Raw genomic sequence first — 20874 nt, forward strand, 5'->3', positions numbered from 1 at the left:
GAGAAAGATCTTTGAGAGTAACCTGGAAGGATCAAATTAGAGATGTATCCAGTCCACTCTTCTTCCAGGAAAATACTATGTCCTTTTATGGCTTCACCTTCACCTGCCTATGAGCAGCCACATCCCTCTCTCAACACAAATGTGTGGTTCCTACAATGCATCACATCCAAACTGAACAAGAAGGTATCTGTAGATCTACAGTAGGTGTGAAAATACATACTAGCATTCTGGAGCACATTCCAATTTATTGCTAAGTCATAGTGAAAAATGGTCAATAAACAGTGAAAGAACAATTTTACTTGGCATTTTATTCACTTAACAGAAACATTCACTTATCAGGTATCACTGAAGTGCAATTTACAGAACTTAGCAGCAAATTCACATATGTAAATTCAGATTTATTTTCTTTTGTCATCTTTTTTGTTTCTTTTTTTTACAAATATTACAAATGTACATCCATTAGTACAGTATTGCCATTCACTCATGCATGTTATGTACAGAATCTTCACTAAAGAATTACTACTGAGCAATTTTTCCTTTGCTTCAGGAGATGCTGTGTGTAGGTCAGGTGTGCTCCTGGGATGGGGTCCCATCACACTGTTGTTGCCCATAATGAGAAGAAGTAGATATTTAAGGTCATACTCCACCCTAGTGCCAGCAGGTGCAACTCCACTGAGATCAGCTGATGCCCACTTGCAGTGGGGACTCAGTTTGGTCCCCACTACTAAACTCATTTTGGCAGCTGAATCCAGAGTTGCATTTGTGTATTTCCTGCAACAAAGGATCATTTCATCCTGCCACACTTTTTTTCTATGTCCTTAAAAATAACCAGGCATGGTGCTTTGTTGTCACAGTAGCTGCAACACCAGCCTGGTGGAATTACAATGCATTAGTTGGGTTGAAATCATGCCATGGCTGGAGGAGGATGGGTGAGGGCAGGGAGCTGTAAGGAAGAGCCATTGAGGTCTCATGTGTGCTAAACAAGGACTAACTCAGAGAGGAAAAGCAGAGGACATGCTCCCCCCTGCCCTGTGGATCTCTGCATCAGAAATCTCTTCCTCTCTGGCTGCCCTGTGGTTTCTCTTCCTCAGTGGGAGCAGCCAGAGCCTGGGGGGCCACCACTGCCACTGTCCCCTGCAGCCTCTCCCACACCTCCAGCCCTGGGCTGGCCCCTGCCTGCTGCCCCTCGAGCACATCTGCTGCCCAAATCACACTGGAGGTCTGCAGCAACAGCTGTGTCAGAGGACAGGACCATGTGCAGGTACCTGGAAGCTCCAGAAGGTGCCAAAAGTATTCAAATGTTAATCAGAAGAGCTGTCAAAGTGGTCAAAGTATTGACAAAGTGGTTACCACAAAGTGTTTCCATTATTGAAAAGACTCAGTTTTTGGTTGCCTTTTTTTTTTTTAAGCTATTTCTACTCTAAGGATATTTTTTAAAATATTTTTGGTAGTTAATATGGAATGTATTATTTTGTTGAAAAGGTTTCTGGAAGGGGAGAGCTTTGTTTTACCTAATTTAAAAATTCTAGTTTATCACAATTGTTTTTATACAAGACACTATAGATACATCTTGTAGTTTATAATCTAAAAATAAAATCTCATCAAAATACTGTAGCTATTCTATTGTGGGCATCAATAAACAATGTATTTACTGTATATGGCTCTCCAAACATGATAAACCCTATACAAAGAGCATCTATCTTTATTGATAGGAACAGTTTCCCCTGTAAAGGAAATTACATGGAAAAATATGAGCCTTGTGTTGTTTGAAAAGTAACTCAGCTTGACAGTTCTGAGAAAATACCAAGACAATTATCACAAATCAGTAGCAGCATGTTATATACAGATTTAAAGACAATCACAGGAATAAAAAGAAAACAGTAGTTATATACCCGCAAATCCTGTCATCTAAAAACCCAGGAACTTAGAGAAATGTGCAGGGCATTTGAAGGTTGGTTTTGCAGTGGGACTATCAAAGCTCAGTTCTCCCATGACTGTATCTTCTGCATTCTGATGAGGTTTGGGATGGTTCGAAGATGAGATTGTATCAGACCCAGCCCAGTTATGAAGAAAATATTTAAATGTTGGGTGATACTTGTCTCCTAAGTGAAAAACCCCATCTGCTTTTCAGGCTGCAGATGAGCATGAAGAGTAATAATAACACTTGGCATTTACACAGAGCTAGAATCTGAAAGCTCATGCATTGAGTAAGACCTTACCCAAACCTGTAGTTGCCTCTGCTGTGCTTATGTCAATTGGACTGTGTGGAGAGGTAAAACTCACTGCAAGAGTGACACTTTCTTACACTGTTCCATATGACCAGAGCATTTTGATCCTGCCAAGTTCCTTAGATGTGAAGCAGTTATTGTTATCCCCATTTGACAGGTGGAGAAACTGAGGCAGGGAAGAAACTTGGCAGGGAAGAGCCAAGCAACCAATGTTCGGCTCTTGTCTGGGGATGTCTTACTTGTGGGCACCCAACCTGGTGATTGCTCAGATGCACGGAGCATCCTGAGCTCACACCCACTTAATTCAGAGCTCTGGGTCATCAGGGGATTGGAGATCTGAGGCTCTGGGTCCTGCTGCAGCCTGCCTGACTTTAGGCAGCTTCCTGAAGATCCAGAGCCAGGAGCATGGATGCACTGCTCCTCCCTGGCAGCCCCTGCAGAGCTGGGCACCCCTGCAGGCAGCACAGGGCTGATTTGCCCCCTTGACAAGGATCTGCACCCTGGCTGGTCTCTGAAAGGCATGTGAGATTAACTGGGCCAGACAAGTAAAATTTGCAGCATGCAAATTGTGACTAGAGTTGAAGATTTGTTGTGAAGTGGTTTGTCCAAGGTGTCAGAGGGAATAAGTGTAAAAACCGAGGGCATCCTGATGCCTGGCTTTGTGCTGAAAGCCAGCAGTGGAAAAATCAGTTTAAAAATGCTGCATTTCTTTGATGTCCAAATTTTTTGTCACAGATTTAGTCAGTTTACAGGAAGATATTTGCATAGAGGTTAGGAACCTTATTTTGTGGATGATTATGGATGCTCTGAGACCTGCTGTCATGCTGTGTGCCTGGGGTACTTCCATCTCTGCTCACTATTTTCCATTATTCAGTGATGACTTTTGCACTGATTGTGTGAGGAAAACAAAGGTCTATTTTGGATCAGACAGGTGGCCCACTAACACCTCAAATCAGTAATAACCAACAGCAATAAACAATAAAAAGCAGAATCTTGGTGGGGTGGCATTTTAATTTGGGCAGGTACATTCTTAGGAAGGGATCATGAAAAAGCAGTTTTCTAAAGTTGAGTTCAGTGCCTCAGACACATTTCTACTGATGTATTTCCAATACAGGATTAAAAGCAAATATTCCCATGGAGGTTGCTATTAAAACTCAAACTGCTTCAATTCTCTCATTCGTCCTGCCTCGCCTTCTCTCCAGTTGGTTTGATCCAGTCGTGTAGAAAAGGTGTGGAGTGAATCACACAGTTAGTAGGAACTGATCTTGCTCTGGGGGTTTCTTCACCCAGGTGCCCAGGCCAGCTTTCTGAAATGCTTTAAACAGCTGCTGCTTAACAGACTGGTATGTCTGAGCCACCAGCTTTGCCTCGCTGTACACTGATGGCACCTCTCCATGGCTTGGTACTCGTGTGCTCAGCTGCAGAACAAAAATCAGGGAAGGGAAAAAAAAATAGAAAACCCAACCTGTGAGCCAAAAGAAACAGGAGGCTTCAGTAGCTTCTTCCTGTCTACATTTCATAAGCAATCACTGTGCTTTGTGTGTTTGCTTTTGGTTTAATGACCAGAAAGCCAGGGAAGCAATAAATGCTGGTGACACAGTTTTGAGCCATTGTGAGCAGGAAAGGGGTGAACAGCTCTGCCTTGGAGTGGGCATAGGCAGTAGCGAGTGTTGGTCTTGGTGTGTTCTACAAAGGCAGAATGCTACTTCTCAATTAAGATGATTTTTACCAACAAAACTGAAAGAAATCCTTTCTGGAGGTCTTTAAAGCACGTACTCCTTTAAAGAAAGTTTAACCTGGGAAGTGGAGCAGCTCAGGGCTTCCATGTAATGCCCAGACACAGAAAAAGAGGGGTTGTCTTCCACACTCTCCCATTTCCCCTCTGTAGTCTGTTATTGCTGGGAATGCTCTGAAACATGTCCAGGGCAGGGCAGAAATCAGGCATCAGGGTTTGTGCTGGTGTGGGAAAACTGTTGGAACACTGGAGCTACCCACAGCAATATCCCATGTGCAGTGCCCCTGGAAGGACATGCAGGAGGGAGCACCCTTTGCTCTGCAGAAGGACTAAACAAACTCCTCTGACCTGCCCAAGTCTCTACCATGCCAAACCTGTGGGGAAAGGACCCTCAAGGCAAGCCTGATGAGCAAACAGCTCTTGTCCTTGTCTCTATACTGGAGAGATGCTGAGAGGCAGATTAAAGGGGAAGGTGAGCATGCAGCCTGCAATGAGCTGCTCCTGTCTGTGTGCCTGCACTCCATGGGGCTGTACTGGCTGGAGATGTACTGGCCCAGTCAGCAAGGGAGGGTGACATTGCCAGCCGGGGTGTCAGTGGGCCACAAGCTGGCCTGGCAGCAGTGGCTTCTCTCTGGCTGCCTCTTTGTTCCCTTTGCTCCCTAGGGGCAGAGAGTGATGACTTTATAAAATCCTTGCTTCGTCAAGGGCAAAGTGCCCTGCTCAGCCACAAGTTCCTCTCTCCTGCTCACTCCAACCTCATCCCTGGTGTGAGCCAGAAGCAATCCAGCTCTCCCAGCCATAGCTCCAGCTGTGGCCCCAGTTTTGTTCCTGTGAGGACCCCTCTGTTCTGGAGGTGGCAGGAGCGCTTCTTACCTCTCTTCCTACCTGCTGTGCAGGAGATAGGCTGGGACTTGTGTCACCCCAGGCTCAGGGTTGCTGCTAGGACAGACCCTGCCACTGCCTGGAATGTGATGAGTGCCACCAGGCTCCTTCCCCTGGGGTGTCCTGCAGAGCAGAACAATCCCTTTGGGCTTGTGCTCAAACCTGCCCACCCTGAAGGCTCCTTTGCCTTCCCTAATGACTTTGTTGATGGAATTGTCTCCAACTTCCCTCCCCACCATCACCCTGCCGTGTTTGTTTCCACTCGTTTCCCAACAGGAAAGAGGTTTTAGCATTTAATAGAACAATTCTTTCCTTGTCTTCATCTCTCCCTGTCCATGTGCTGCAGGACAGCTAGTGACAGGGCTCGCAGTGCCCCAGACCCACCTTGCCATGCAGCTTGGCCCAGCGAGTGAAGAACATGTGCTTGCAGAGGCGCGAGGGGCCCCCGCAGCTGCGCTTGCCCGTGGTGGCGTTGATCACCTCCAGCTCTGCGCTGCCCAGGACCCAGTTCACACTGAATCCCGGTGACTTCCCGGGCTGCCGAGCGCCGGCGTGGCTCACCCCTGCAGGAGAGGGACATCAGTGACTCCAGTGCTCAGGAGAGCGAGTGCTCAGAGTGCCCAAGAGAGGCTCCAGTGCTCACTCGGAGGCTGCTCCTGGGTTGTGGTGGCACAGGAGACACCCCCAGTGAACTGCTGGCATCATGCACTGCCCGTGCTCTCGTCACCCTTGGTTAAACCAGACCAAGTGCCTTGGACAGACATAACTTAGCAATTCCTATAGATTTTTTCCACCTTTCAGGCAAACCTTCCATTAGCCTAAGGAATACCTTTGGATCAGAGTGTGAGCTGTTGACAGCAGTGTGATGGTTGCTGAGTGAAGTCTCTCACAAAGGCTTTAATGGGATAACAGGTTTTCACAAGGAACTAAGCAGTACAGTGCTTTGGCCATCTTTTGGCCATCTTTTGGCCATTTCTTTCAGGTGAGCTTCCCACAGTCTTGCATATTTATCTGCTATTAATCCTGGGGTCTTTGCTGTGAGGGGATGTCTAGACCTCAGGGGATAAGAAAATGCAAAACAATACACTTCAGCATCACAGAGAGAGAGATTGTTAGATCCAAGTTCATAATGACCTTGCAGACATCACAGACCTGCACAGAACACTCTTGGTCCCAACCTTGTTTCTGCCTGCCAGATTCCAACCCTGTACTGGAGCACAAATTTCTTCAACTGCTAGGTTGTGTCCTAATGGTGATATCTGGGACATCTTTAAGTGTAATGCATCATGTGTAATTTTAGATAGCTGCAATAATGATGTTTATAGTCACCTGGGATGACTGCATAACCTTAGAGTCATTCACATGTCCAATTTTGGACATCTGAGTCCAATACTGAGCCAATGCCTTCATGGGTGAGATCTCCTTGGCTCTGAATGCAGACCAGGGCTACAAGGTCAGGTACGGGTGGGTACATGAACTACTTTTAATCAGGTAAATTTTTGTCTCTTTTTAACTATTTAGTCCAGCTCAGCCTTTCCATGACTCCTGTTGCCTTTTCATTTCTTGTACCTGAAACCAGGGAAGGATTAGTCTTTGCAAGAAATAGGAGGAATAAAGAAAGTGGTTGGCTTATTTTCCAGCACAGTACAAATGCAAACAAGTGAGCTCTGCCTTGCCCTGCTCATTAGTGCTTTTGCAGCAAAGAATCAACAGTGGGAGCTTCCAAAGCTGGAAAACTCAGAGTGACCTGAAGCACTTTGAATATTTTTGAAAACATGGACCTTGGATAATGTGTCTGGATCCAGTTGTTGTGCCCCTCTCTGCTAATTTGCTGTGTGGGCCATTAGCCTGCAGACCTGGACCACAAAAGCCACCGTGGGGAGCAGCAGGTGGGGACTGTGCTGGTGGGCAGGAGCTGCCTGGCACAGCCACCCCAGCAGAGGCCAGTGCCAGGACTGGGTCTGTGATTCCAAATGGCAGCTCCTGCCTGCAGCAGCTCCAGCAAGAGCTCATGGTTTGCACTGCTTCCACTGCTGCTGGGTGGAGGGCAGCAGAGAGAGGTCCCTGCATTTTCTGCTGAGAGGGTTTTAAAGAACTTTTGCAGAGAGTGAGAAATACCAATATGGGCTGTTCAGAGAGAAGGAGATTAAAGAAAAAAGATCAAAGCCCCTCCTTTCCAAAGTGCCCTTCTTGCTCAGGATCTCATTTTCAAAACAGATGCACACCACGAGCATCTGCTGGTCTGAGGCAGAATGGGAGGAGATGGGAGCTGCACCCACCACTGAATGTGTTGAGCTTGGAAAGCTCCTGAAAGACACCTTGGGAGAAGTGGAGGGCTGGGCAGGGTCTGTCTGGCCGGGATGCTGCCTCTGCAGGCAGCTGCTGCCTCCTGCCTGGAGCCTCTCAGCATCACGAGAAGCAGTGCCACTGAGGGACATGCCCCTTCTCTCCCCTGTCCCCTCTGCCCTGGGAGGGAGCTTCTAGAGCCAAATGGAACTTAGCACACACACAGAGAGAAAGGTGGCCTTTGAAAGGAAAAAATTATATGGCAAACTCACTTTGTATCAATGACAAAGCTGGAAATGCAGAAATCATCTCAGTCACTGGGACTGAACTCGCTACCGTGTGTAGAGGAGAATTACAGCTAAGTCATAACCTCACCCAGGATTTGTAAACACATTCATGTCATATTAATACCTCTTTCAATTTTTTCCCCCCAGAGATAACAGATCAGTCTGCATCTAAAACTCCAGTTCACCTAGGCAACAGGATTTAAACTGAGAGCTTGAAAATCAGATAGCTCTGCAGCGCTGCTCGAGCATCTCTACGCAGAACAAGATGCAAACAGATCAAAATCAGCTGTTTGACGCTATGCACCACTCTCTGTCAAGACAGCACCCAAAAGCTTAGAGGATTGGAGTGCCAAAAAGCATGATAGCAAACATCCTGCCATGCAAAGTTGCCACAGGACACTAAATAAATGAAAATGTTGTGAAATCCCTGACTAGAGGAGAGCAGGAAAGGCTGCTCAGAGGGGAGAGCAGGTTGTGGGTGCCCTTCAGATGGGGCTGGGAGAGCAGCCCAGGCTGGTCCCAGTGCCTGGAAACCCCTCTGGGCTCCTTTGGCTTTCATGCTTTCTCTTCCCAGCTATCATATGTAAGTAGATGAATTTAGGTAAATAGAAGATATTTTCACATCCTTTTCTGAATGCAAAAGAAGAAGTTTTAAAGAAAAAAACACGAGAGTCATAACAGACAAATATAGAGCATGGATATATTCTCTGTTGATATTTTTATAATTTTAAAAAAATTCCCCTGTATTTTTCTTTTGAGAAATAATTGGTTTGATTTATTTAGATAGTAACACAAATAATCTAGGTTACTTTCTCTCCTCTATGTAAAACATCCTTCTTAAAACCCACAAAACAAAGAGTACAACAGAAGACAGTCAGATTTGAAAGAAAGTCTTTGCACAAATAATAGGAATTTGAGTACTGTGGGATGTGAACTGAAATCTGTCCTCTTTCTCCTCTCTCTCCCAGCAAAACCTCATAACCCATCAGGATACCCTTTGAAACAGCCTCACTCTTAAGAGGACAGGATATAAAAAAGGCATTTCTTCTAAAAATTACACCCAAGAGTAATCTCAGTGGAAGAGTGTAGTTCCATCTGGCTGGGACTGATAGAAAACTGAGCAGAAAACCTCACTGATTATTTTCCAGTGGAGCCAAGGAGTTAATCTCAGTATACCTCATCACACACCATGACTCTCCTCTCCATTGGAACGCTTGTACTGCTATGATCAAGTGGCAAAATAATTGACACCCTTGTAATTTAAGGACTCCTGCAGTCCTGGGCTGGTCTGATGTCCAAGACAAGAGTGGGAGGTGGAGTTGCCTGGCTGAGACTGTGTAGGTCTGGTCTCTAATGCATTTGGAGAAGCTTTTTCCAGGTGCCCATCCCTTAGTCACTGGATATATGCTGGCAGGGTTTCCCAGGAAAAAGAATTGCAGCATAAGCCTCAGCAGTGTAAGTTTTAATCAGCATTGCCTCCCTGGGATTTGTGGAGGGAGGAAAGATTACAAATAATGGTGTGAGAGACAAAAACAATGCAGAGAGAGAGAGAGAGAGAGACAGATTCCTCCCACTGCTTCTCCTGGGCTGAGGAAAACTGACAAATACAGCCAAAGAGAGAAAGAAATGCTTTTCCAAACAGAAGCCTCTGGAAAAGAGGAACACAGCACAGAAACATGCAGATATTTAAAGTGACACAAATCCCCCTCTGATGCATTTCTTATTCCCTTGAGATCTCTGGCAATGACTCTTGGACATACATACACACACACTCTGGCCAAGTATGACCCATTGCTTTTATTCTGCAAGGCCAACCCAGCTGTTCTGTGGTGGAAACTCTTATCAAATCCCTTTTTGTGTTTTCAGTCCTTCAACAGTTGAAGTGAGTTTCCATGTACATCCTGCAGACACAGTGACATTGTGTGTGCCTTTGATTTTAATCTATGGGTGCACTTACAGTGTGTTAGGGCTGGCACAGGATGAGATCTGCTTTCCCAGTGGGAGATGCAGTGGCTTTGGCAGATGGGGCAGTGTTGTCAAAACAACAGCCAGATTTGGGAAATGGGGCCATATCTCCTGGCCAGCTGTGAGTTCTTTCCTCCCTACCACAATGTCATGGGGGAAGGAAGAGGAGGCTGAGCCATGCCCATGTGGACCAGGGCAGGAGGGACAGGTGGGGACATAAACTGGAGGGAGAGTGTGGATCACAGCTTCCTACTCACTTGATTGCAGTCTTTGTGCAGCTGCACTGAAGAGTTAAAAAATGGAGATAAGCTGTTCAGAAAAGGATAAGCCTTTTGACCTGTTCACCTCCCAACACATACGTGCACATTACACTTGCCAGATGTACTAAACCACACAGAACCTGAGAATTTCCCCAGTGGCTAAACTATCACTTCTGCCTTGTTAAAAAATTTGTTCAGTCAAACAAATTTTGTCACAAGGACATATTGAAAAAAAAAAGCCCGTGAAATAGATAATGCACAAACCAGAACCCTCCTTACTGAGGAACCTAGAGGACTTTGAAAGATAATGGGGTACTCCACTAAAATGTCCTGACCTCCCAGCTCTGTGACACTGACATCATATTAATGTCTCAGGGAATAATCCCAAAGAACAATTATCAAAGATTAAAATAAGGATCTAATCTGGTGCAGAACTGGTGTCTCAGCATTCACATGCCTCATGAGGACCTGAATACAGTTAAACCTAAAATTTACTGAAAGCTTCCTTCTGTTTTTTAGAAATGTTTTACTTAGTCATACTTTTTTTTTTCCACTCTGAGTGTTCAGTGTACAGTGGTTGTTTTCCTAGTCAGCTTTTATCCATTAATGATCCTTTTTTGTGTCCTGCTAATGAAAGAGGACTTAAACACATTTCTTCACTCTACAAATTCATATTCTTCAGGAAAAAAATGCAAACAAAAAGCACTCCTGTTGGTCAGCAGCATGACTAGAGAGGTGAGGGGGGATTATTTGTGTTGCAGGAGGTGTTTGCTCACCACTGAGAAGCAGCTGGTTGCGGCGGTAGGAAGCTGGCAGCTGACCAATGTCCTCTATCCTGTGGCTCATCACCCGGGACAGGTGGCCAGTGTGGTACAGGCTCCCCACAACGATGCTGTGCAGGTACAGGGGTTCAATGAAGGAGCTGAGCAGAGCGCCTTGGAGCCCAAGGATGTTCCACCTGAAAAAAAATTTCAGGAGCAATAATAAGACACATGGGTGGAGGAATGGCCCGTACTGGAGCTACCCTGGGAAAATCAGCAAATGCCAGCACACGGGTTAGAGGGATGAGGGATGAAACTATTCCTGTCCCTGTCCTGTGATACAGAAGGCACTGTTGGGTTATTATATGCCAATGGGCCGATTGTTCCTCCAGGACTATTTGAGATTACTGTGGTGCTATTCACTTAAGGGATGTATTTCCATCTTGTATTGCTGCAAACAGAGGCTTCTTATCAAAAGGTTTTCTTTCTAAAAGCATTTTGTGTTTGAGGGATGTTCATTTAGCATGTCTCTAGCAGAATTTTATTTTTTTCCTGCATCTATAGCATTTCACTTGCAATGATAGAGTTAGAATGAGAGTTTTTATTATTCTACCTTTATTTGCTACATAAGTACCATCTGCATGCCATACAGCGAAGCTAACACATGACTTAGGTGGCCAAAATTCCCCCAAAATCTGTGAAAGTCTCATAGGCCAACATTTCTTTGTACAAATGACCATGAAGATATGAAGACATCCATGAGAATTAAATCCTGGTCCTAAATAGGAAAAATAAGAGAAGACTTGGGCTTTTAGGAAATTTATTTGTAATTTGATACAAACAGCTCAACCTTCTCTGAAGTGCCCAGAGTGAGGGATACATCTCACCCTGTTGCTGCCTTAAAGGTGCAGCAGAGTGATGGTGGGAACCTTGGGACCTTCCACCTGTTGATGACTGAGACCTCTGTGCTGCTGCTGGTGGAGTAGCTGCCAGAATGGTTCTGCATTTTAATAGCTTATGAATTTTTACATCAAGCCAGGCACAAATATGACAGCCTGCTTGCCTCTAAATTCTTCAGGGGACAGCTAATTGGTTAATGAGTGGAAAAATTAAGAAGGGGAAAGAAGTCATGATGCAGTTATCGCCTTGGCAAACCTATTTAGCTCAGCTCATCTAAGAAGTTGTTTCCCACCCCACAAATGCTAACAGGCTCTCATGCACTTGGATAATATTTTTACATAAGTTGAACACTGTCAGTCTGTCTGAGTAGTTTTGAGTTCAGGAGTTCAAGCTGAAAATGCTTAGAAAATGGAGTTTGGAGAGTATATTTTGGCTCATTAAAACCCAAAACACCGGCAATATTTGGAGCTCGGTAGCTGCTGAAGGAAAGGCTATGAGGTGTCTGCTATATAAGGCATCATCCAGTGGCTGCCATGCTAAATAATGTGTTTAAAGCAGAACTTCCATCAGCAGCAAGCATTATGGTGCTAATTTCTTACATCATTGTTCTTTTCATTAATTAACATTTCTCACCCGTTAGTGCAATTATTGCAGTGCCTCTGTACTGTATGTCTCTTTTCATGATTAATAAGGAGTCATTATATTTCCCTTTCCTGAAGCAGTCAATTAACATGGAATACTTTCCATTAATTACTGAATGTTTAAAACCAGCATGCTGTACCTGGAGAGCAATCTGCTCTAGGAACCTGTGACACCAATTGCTTTTAAAAGTTCTCTTTAAATTTTATTCCAAAAACACAAGCAATTTAGCTGGCTGTATTAATTTGCCTCTGAAGCAGGGCTGTGAATGAGAAACATCTTTTAATCTCATGCAAGAAAAGGCAGCCATCTGGCTGCTGAGGATTTCAGAGTCAGACTCTCCCTGTCTCCCTCTGTAAATGCAGGCCATTAAAGTAATATGTTCATCTACATAAAACTCAAATGAAATATAAAAGGTAATATTTATATACAAACAATTTAGTCCCACAATTTAAACAGTCATTGGTTTTATGACACATTTACTTTAGTCGATCAGATTTGCATAACTTCATTTGGGGAAAAAAATGTGTGGTCATTTCTGCAAATCACATCACTTTTAAAGGAAAGAACTAGCTGCCTCTTTAAATAAATAACTTTTCATGATGCAAAATTAATAATGCAAGCTTAAGAAACAGAGATGAATTGAGCTAACAGTATTATGCCTTCAACCAGCATCTAAGGTAAGCAGAAAATTTACACAGATATCTTTGTCCAGATGGAAACTTGTAAGATATCAGGTCTGTTTTCAGCATTTAAAATTTCCCTAAAAAAGCCTTACATATTTGATTGAAGGAGAGAAGAAAAGCAGCTAAACTGAAAACAACATATGTTCAACAATATTGGGATTTCAGCAATATGCACATCACAAGAAATCATCTGAGTTTTATTTACCAAAATAAGGGATTGTGCTCAGGTCATAAATTACAAGGTAATATAAATTCATCAGAAGGGATCTGCCTTTTCTTTAGACATATTTCTCTACAAAATTCTGGACATATTAATGTAAAAAGGGTTTTGAATTTCAATGGAATTACACTATTGGAAATCACAATATAAGCATGATCAGGTCACCCACTATGTACTGAAAGCATTCCATAAACATGAATTAATCCTTGCAGTACTCCAGTACTCCCATTTTTGCACCCTGGGGAATCAGGGCAGAAAGGGAATAAGATTTGCTGAAATCTGTAAGAGTTTCTGGCTTCTGGATGCAATAGTTGTCCCTTGAGAGAACCCTGTTTTCCCACTCTAAAAGAAAGCACATGAAGGTGTAGGGGTGATGAAGCTTCTGTATCAGCCATGGTGGGCTTTAACCCCAGGGGATAAGTTTGACTTCAAGACTAATTGGACAGAGCAACCAGATTAAAAAAAAAAACAAAAAAACAACAACAACAAAAAAACCAAAAAAACAAAAAAACAAAAAAACAAAACAAAAAAACAAAAAAACAGGAAGAAGAAACCTATCAGAGAATACCAGCAAGTCCTGCCTGAGGTGTAGAATGCGGTGCACAAAGAGACTGTCCCAGAACCAGAGAGCATCCTAATGTAAGCAAGGACTGAGAAGCCAGGAAAGGCACCAAGAAGGCAATATTTGGTGGGGAACACTTGCTGGCTGTTTTTGAGCTGGTGTCCCCCAGGTGCTGTGAAAAGGGATGAGGGTGATGGCACTGCCACCTGTACAGTGGCTCCTTCTGGCTCAGCACTGGTTGAGCAGCATCTGGTGAGAGAAATGGGAAGAAGCAAAGAAGGAGCTGTGCTTTCCAATCCAGCCCAGGTTTGTCAGAATGTTTGGGCAGTTGTTTCTGTCTGGAATGCAGTCCTGATCATGTGTATGAGTCCCACTAAGCACGAGTCCTAGGAAAAGAGGGGTTTTGAGCTGGCCAAAATCAGACCCTTGCTCTGCTGCTGTTCTTCAGAGCACAGGAAAAACAATTTAATGCTGGGGAAAATTTTCAGTTCCTCATGCTGGTGCTGCTCTGTGGATGAAAAGGCCTGCCTTGGAGGGCAGCCGTGCAGTATTGTGCAGAAACATTAGATTTTACTGACAAATATTTGGGAGAAGGTCTTTCATCCTGTGTATTTTTCATCCCTTGACCAACACACATGGCTAATGTACTGACCTGATCCTTTGATATATGAACATCTGTGGAATTATTTGTAGGTAGATGGTAGGGAAAGATCTATCTGAGCAACAGTGAAACTTTCAATAAGGGTGTTAATTTTGAAGGAGCTATTTCTCTGTAGCCTAATTTAGGTCCATGAAAGTAGCTGTGTTCCCATCTGTAACAAAGAGCTCTCTTCAAATGTGGCTTTTCAAAATAAAATTATTATTCAAAGCAATACAGTGTTACATTTTGGCTTCTCAATATATCAAAGTGACTTTTCTTGCTATGAGGAAATATGCTGGATCATTCTGAATTTTCCTAATTGTACAAGATTTTAAGGGCTGTTTTCAAGGACATGCATCTCTCTAATAACTCATATGCTATGTGCTCTATAATAACCCTTCCAATAAAGTGAAAATCAACCTACTGCTCCCTTAGTCACAGATCTTATTTAAAAAATCCCCAAATCTTCAGCAGGCAAGATAAACAAAACAGAATGTCTCCCCTTTTCACTCAAATATGGGAGCTTTTGTAGCTTTAAATGGAAGGAAAGTATACCCTTCCTTTTGTTCAAACAGCAGATATTACTGCACTGTTTACAAAGACAAAATCCTGCGTCCAGTTTTCAATATAGATAATCCTTAAACAAATATATTTTTGCCTGTTTGTCAATCACAGAAATGCCAGTGACAAGCTGGGAGGCATCCCAGAGCAGGCAGCCTTTCTTTAGTGGAATGCTGTGCTGCCCCAGCCCTGGACAAGCAGAGGGCAGGGTGTGACCCCCCTGCAGAGCCCCCCAGTTCCCAGGCTCCTGACAGCTCAGGACACAGTGAGGTGTGCAGGGAAATGTGTCCCCACATCATGACCACACCACAGCCTCCATGTGCTGGAGCATCACCTCAGCACATGAATTGTCTATGGGCCCTGCCTAGGAGCAACAGAAAAAGGGATGATGAAAACTGAGGAAGGGGTTTGGAGGCAAACCCAAGGGGGGGCAGGGGGCTGCAGCCTTGCTCAGGTTAGTACAAGGCTCCCTGCCCATTGCTGAGATGTGCAGTGACAACTGGAGCCCCTCTGCTGGTGTTTCCAGCATTGATTTGAACCTGGTTAGACCTGAAGGCCAACATTTGAATCCCTTTGTAACTGGGATGTGGAGAAATTCACCTGATGCATCAAAACATCTCAGGGAACTGTGTCCACCTGCCATGGATGCTCAGAGACTGAAGTGTCTCCTTGGGACCTTTGGAAACCTTGCCCCTTAAAAAGCATTGCTGAGGAATTTCAAATCTTATTTTGATAAGGCTTTTTGTAAAAGACTTTGTTTTTTTATTAAGAGCTTTAAGTCTTATCCACTCAGTGTGTTGTTAACCTCCTGTACCACAGTTTCTATTACCAATATTTCCAGCTATGCTTCACACAACATAAATTGTTATTCAGGGTGGCATGTGCTCAGAAGGACACCTGTGGTGTTCCTATTTATATGACCATTTAGCTATTATTGGTTTGGAAACTGGAACTAGTGCATTAGTTTTTGATTTGTATTTTAACAGTGGGTGGTTTATATATGTTTTCTGGAACATACCTGGTGGTGAAAGATTGAAATTGAACTCTCAGTCACACAGAAAGGGGTTAAGAGAGAGCATTACAAACCGTGTGCACAAATCATCTCTAATTGAAGATCTAGCTGTGTTAATTGATTTTCATTTGCATTAATATGTAGCCTTTGAAGTAGCTTTTCTTAAGAGTTACCTTGTCAGGCTCAGCCTTCTGTTAACAATGGCTCTGGTCGACAGGCTAACACTAAAATAGATCTAAGAATGCCAATTTCTAACACTGACTTTTAGTCCTGCATTTTTATATGCTACATTTAAATACAGCTTAATGTGCTCGACTCATCCTCTAAAATGCTACTTCAGACTCCCACTGATAAATCCTGAAAAAGTGCCTTAAGGCTACACTACCTTGCAGTACTCTGATCATATTCTCAATGAAGATTTCTTCCTATTCTCTAGCTTGTGGGGCCCAAATATTCCACAAATCTTAGCCATAGGACATGGGTAGAGTGCTCATGATGTAGTGCAAAGTTTGGAGGTCCTTTGTTTCTGTTTGTATTTTTTTTTTTTTTTTGTAGGTGAGGTAATTTAGATACTCAAGGTCTTTTTTTACTTCTGGGCTAAATGTCACTTTTTTGGTGAAGTTTGAGGAAGTAGATGATCATTAACCTGGTGGCAAGAGAATACACAGTCTTTTAAAGGTGACCTTTTGAGAAGTGGTACTAAGAAAACAATTTTAAGGCCAGAGCTTATAAAACAAACACTGAATTCTGGCTTTTATGTGCAGTTTAAAGACAGTGTTTATGAGGATTGCTCCCTACAAATCCAGTACAATGCAAAGTACATTCCTCAGCCTGGATCCTGCAAGGGGACTCTGAAAGAGGAAAGTGCCACTCCTCATCCATTTACAAATAAGTTTATACAATTTTTGTGTGTTTAGATGCAAATTTGTGTTGAATGCTTGCACCAAGAACTTAAAATGACTTGCACACATCATGGTGAGGTGGTGACCCAGGATCTGGGAATGCCTGCTCATGCCACAGGTCTGCTGAGCTCTGGGGAGCCGTGGTGTTCCCCTCCCTGTGCTCCCAGCTCCTCTGCCATGCTCTGCCAAACCAACCATGCCATGCTCTGCCAAACCAACCATGCCATGCTCTGCCAAACCATGCCATGCTCTGCCAAACCATGCCATGCCATGCTCTGCCAAACCAAACCATGCCATGCTCTGCCAAACCAAACCATGCCATGCTCTGCCAAACCAACCATGCCATGCTCTGCCAAACCAAACCATGCCATGCTCTGCCAAACCAACCATGCCATGCTCTGCCAAACCAAACCATGCCATGCTCTGCCAAACCACTGCCATGCTCTGCCAAACCAAACCATGCCATGCTCTGCCAAACCATGCCATGCTCTGCCAAACCAACCATGCCATGCTCTGTCAAACCATGCCATGCTCTGCTAAACCATGCCATGCTCTGCCAAACCAACCATGCCATGCTCTGCCAAACCATGCCATGCTCTGCTAAACCATGCCATGCTCTGCCAAACCAACCATGCCATGCTCTGCCAAACCATGCCATGCTCTGCTAAACCATGCCATGCTCTGCCAAACCAACCATGCCATGCTCTGCCAAACCATGCCATGCTCTGCTAAACCATGCCATGCTCTGCCAAACCAACCATGCCATGCTCTGCCAAACCATGCCATGCTCTGCTAAACCATGCCATGCTCTGCCAAACCATGCCATGCTCTGCCAAACCACTTCCATGCTCTGCCAAACCACTGGCAATGGCAAGCACCAAACCTCTCTGTGCAGCTGCACAGGGCAGAGCACCCTGCTATTTCAGAAGGGCTGGCACTGGGGGAAGTGATTTCTCTAGTTTTCTGCATGGAAGAAGAAGGAACCCAGGTGCTGGTGATGAGATAAATAAACTTGACCAGCTCAGAGCATGGTACAGGAAACTTTATACAGAAGGGAGGTGTGCATGCTGATAAATCTGAGTTATGGTGAGCCTAGAGGATGAGCCATGATGGAAGAGACTGGCCTGAAGCTCAGGCAGGGCTTCCATGAGTCAGAGGACAAAGTGTGTCAAAGGGAAGGTGGTTTCTGTCCTCTGTGACAGACTCTGAATTTCCCTCATAAGTCTGTCCAGAGGGGTGATGGACTAAAGAGAAGCACATAAATCTTTGATATTTTGCCCAGACTTTCATATTTCTTCTGCTGTAGGAATAAGAAGTAGAGACATTTGGAAATGCTGATTTTATATATGCAGCCATGTGGACTGTTACCTGCAAATCAGGCACAGACATACACACTGTGTGCTGAGGGAAGCCAGCAGGGAGGAGATGCTCAGTGCTGGGCTGGCTTTGTGCACCTGGAGCCATGTCACTGAGGGGACACAGAGAGCCAGTGTCACTGAGGCCCTGGGGCACCAAGGTGGTGATGTAAATCCCACCCCTGCAGCTGGCACGTGTCAGCTGAGCACATGTCAGTCCTGACCATTTCTGAGGGTCAGACACAGAATGTAGTGCTGAGCCTCCCTAAGGTTTGGTTACTGTGTTTAGAGCCTCAAAGCAGAGCTGAGTTCTAGGGATTCCCCTGTTTCTTTCCCTAAAAATGTGTGTTTGTGTGTGTGTGTGTGTGTGTGTGTGTGTGTGTGCATATAACAATTTTCCTTCAAACATTTGTCTGCTCCCAAACAGCCACTGCAGAGACTTCCATTAGCAGCAGCATTAACCTTGCACTGACCTTGTAATAAGCAAGGTATGAGCTAGTCCTGCATCCAGCCTTAGTGTGAGACAGGGAGATGAAAAGAGGTTTAATTTGGCCCATTGTATGAATTTTGCTGTCACAAAAAGCTGAAATTCTCTCAGGGCTGTAATGTCTCTATCAACATAAAGGTTTTAATATAGGTTATGATTAGCATCAAGAAAACATGAAATGACATAATTTTTTCCCAAAACAGATTATTATTTTTGAAATTATTTTTCCCATGTTATTGCTGCTTTTTTGTAAATGTATAAAATGTACATTACAGAGGAGAATGAAGGTCAAAAGGTGTTAGTGTAATTAATGAACTGTGGGCTAAAAAATGTGGTTTAATCCTAAATCCTATGACACTGAGAGCCTGAAGTCACTGCAGCTGCACTGTGAGGCTCACAGGAGTCATGTGTGTAAAGCTGACACTCTCTTAGGGTGGTTTATTTGGGGATTCACAGACCCTGAACTTTAAATTCACACATATAAATGCATAGGTTTTAAAGCCAGTAGGAGCAACCAAGACCTAGGGTGACCTTCTTTATAACCAAGTTGCAGAATTTCACCTCACAATTCCCTGCCTGAGCCAAGTAAAATGACTATTCATACCATAGAGCATGGGCTTTAATTCAGTGAGGGAACAGGTATGATACCAGGGTGTTTATCCTGAGATATCAACAAAGCCACAGAGCCCAAATAATGCATACCAAGCATCAAATTCTCTCAAACTTGTGGTGATAGTAATAAAAATGGCTAAATGTCTTTGAATAACAAATAAATCTGATTAAACCACTCTCTGCTTATAGCTTTCCTGTGAGCAAGAAAGAGCATAAATCGTTAGATGCATGATTTATAGATTATTATTCACTTTTCTCGGTAACTCTGTGCATTCTTGGGTCTTTGATATTCTGATAGCAGTGCCCTTTGCAAATAATGCAAAGTGATGTATATTTTAGCAGCTACTGGCTAGATTCTCAAGAGGAAACATTCTCTAATAGCACAGTGCTCCTGAGGGACTTTTACAAGCAATAAAATCCAAAGCATACAGGCAAGATTTTTTTGTCAAATCTTGCTTATACAAACATGAATTTCAGCTTCAGAGATATCTCTTTTCTTCTCGCTGCAAGACAAGCTCAGATAATGTGGAATCAGATTCCTGCATCCTGCAGACATTTAAAGAGTCAGCTGCCTATGTGGTAGGGCAAATATTTGCAGTTTGAAATGATGTATGGGCACCACCCACTGATCTCTCCAGTGGGGCAGGGGTGGGAAAGGCCCTCATAGAGAAATCTCCTTTTCCACTGAACTCCTTTCCTGCCTCTGCTCTCTATGACCAGAGGAGAAGGCAGAAGACAATCCTACAAGTGCTGAGACAAAGGACAGGTGAAGAAACATTTGATTTCTCCCCCTGACACATGGGGATAGTAATGATTAAAAATTCTTGTAGATGGCATTTAATTTGGTAAACTGAAATTTGGGATAAAGTATAATGCAGATTTTCTCAGCCTCTTTTTCAACTGCAACATATGCTGTTGAAAGCGGGAATGATTGCTGTTTTTTTTTAACCTATAAAAATCCCAAACTCATTTGAATTACATTGAAAATAAATAATAAAAATAAAATAATAAAAAGTGCAGTTTTTCTTACAATATTGAAATAATACTGTCAATTATGAGAGCTGCAAAACCTTTTTATCTTGGAAAAATTTTGTGGTAGATTCTTCTTTTCTTCAAAGACTTCAATGCTGTTTAGATGTGTGTCAACAACGAAAGGATTCACTCAAAGTTCTCAGCAGATGTGCTTGGAGAAAACCCAACTCCTGAGACTGTATTACTGTCAACATCCCCATCAACAGGAAATATAATAGTGTGTGCAAAGCTGATATTCAATTCACTGGCTAATGACATTAAAAACCACAGAGAGCGCAATATTTCTATTCTTGGACTTAAAATTGTTCAGTTTTTTGAGTCCATATGAGTCTGAATTTGGAAACCCCAAATTTACACGCAGCGTAAACACTGCATTTACATGCAGTGGAGGAGATCCACAGAACACACTTTGGGTTTTCTGTTATCTCCTTACGAGTAAATGAAAACATTACAGCAGAAGTTGCTCTTTATCCTTCATGCAAGCACAACAGTTGTGATGATTACTCTTAGCAGAGGGTGGATTTTGTGAGTCTGGTAGTATTTCCATTTGCTAGTTCACTTCTACATTTTTGTGACAAAATGGCAGGCTTTGCTAATTAGACTAATTTAGCTTTGGTAGGTCATCCAGTTAAAGCTAAGAGCAGAATTTATGCATTTGGATTAAACAAAATTTCTATGATTGGGAAAGATTATGTCTATGTTGGCCTTTAATATTTGGACCAAATTTTTGACTGATATAATTTAACTGAGTTCTTAGGTACGATGTTCTAGCAGAGAATTTGATCATAGCATTTATGTTTTTATAGCTATAATGTGATTTATTTTATATGTAGAACTGTATCTATATATAATGTACATTATA

General features: G+C 43.4%; 1 protein-coding gene across 1 annotated transcript in view; it reads right to left on the reverse strand.

Moving 5' to 3' along the window:
- Nucleotides 1–288: 288 nt before the first annotated feature.
- ADARB2 (adenosine deaminase RNA specific B2 (inactive)) overlaps nucleotides 289–20874 on the reverse strand; it is a 306659-nt gene continuing 286073 nt past the window's right edge. The window contains exons 8-10 of the mRNA XM_066551336.1: nucleotides 10420–10601; nucleotides 5230–5408; nucleotides 289–3646 (exon numbers count right to left, since the gene is read on the reverse strand). Of these exons, the coding sequence (XP_066407433.1) occupies nucleotides 3470–3646; nucleotides 5230–5408; nucleotides 10420–10601 (538 nt within the window). The 3' untranslated portion in view covers nucleotides 289–3469. The remainder of the gene's footprint in view (nucleotides 3647–5229; nucleotides 5409–10419; nucleotides 10602–20874) is intronic.

The sequence above is a fragment of the Molothrus aeneus genome, chromosome 1, assembly GCF_037042795.1.
Source record: "Molothrus aeneus isolate 106 chromosome 1, BPBGC_Maene_1.0, whole genome shotgun sequence".
Lineage (NCBI taxonomy): Eukaryota > Metazoa > Chordata > Aves > Passeriformes > Icteridae > Molothrus > Molothrus aeneus.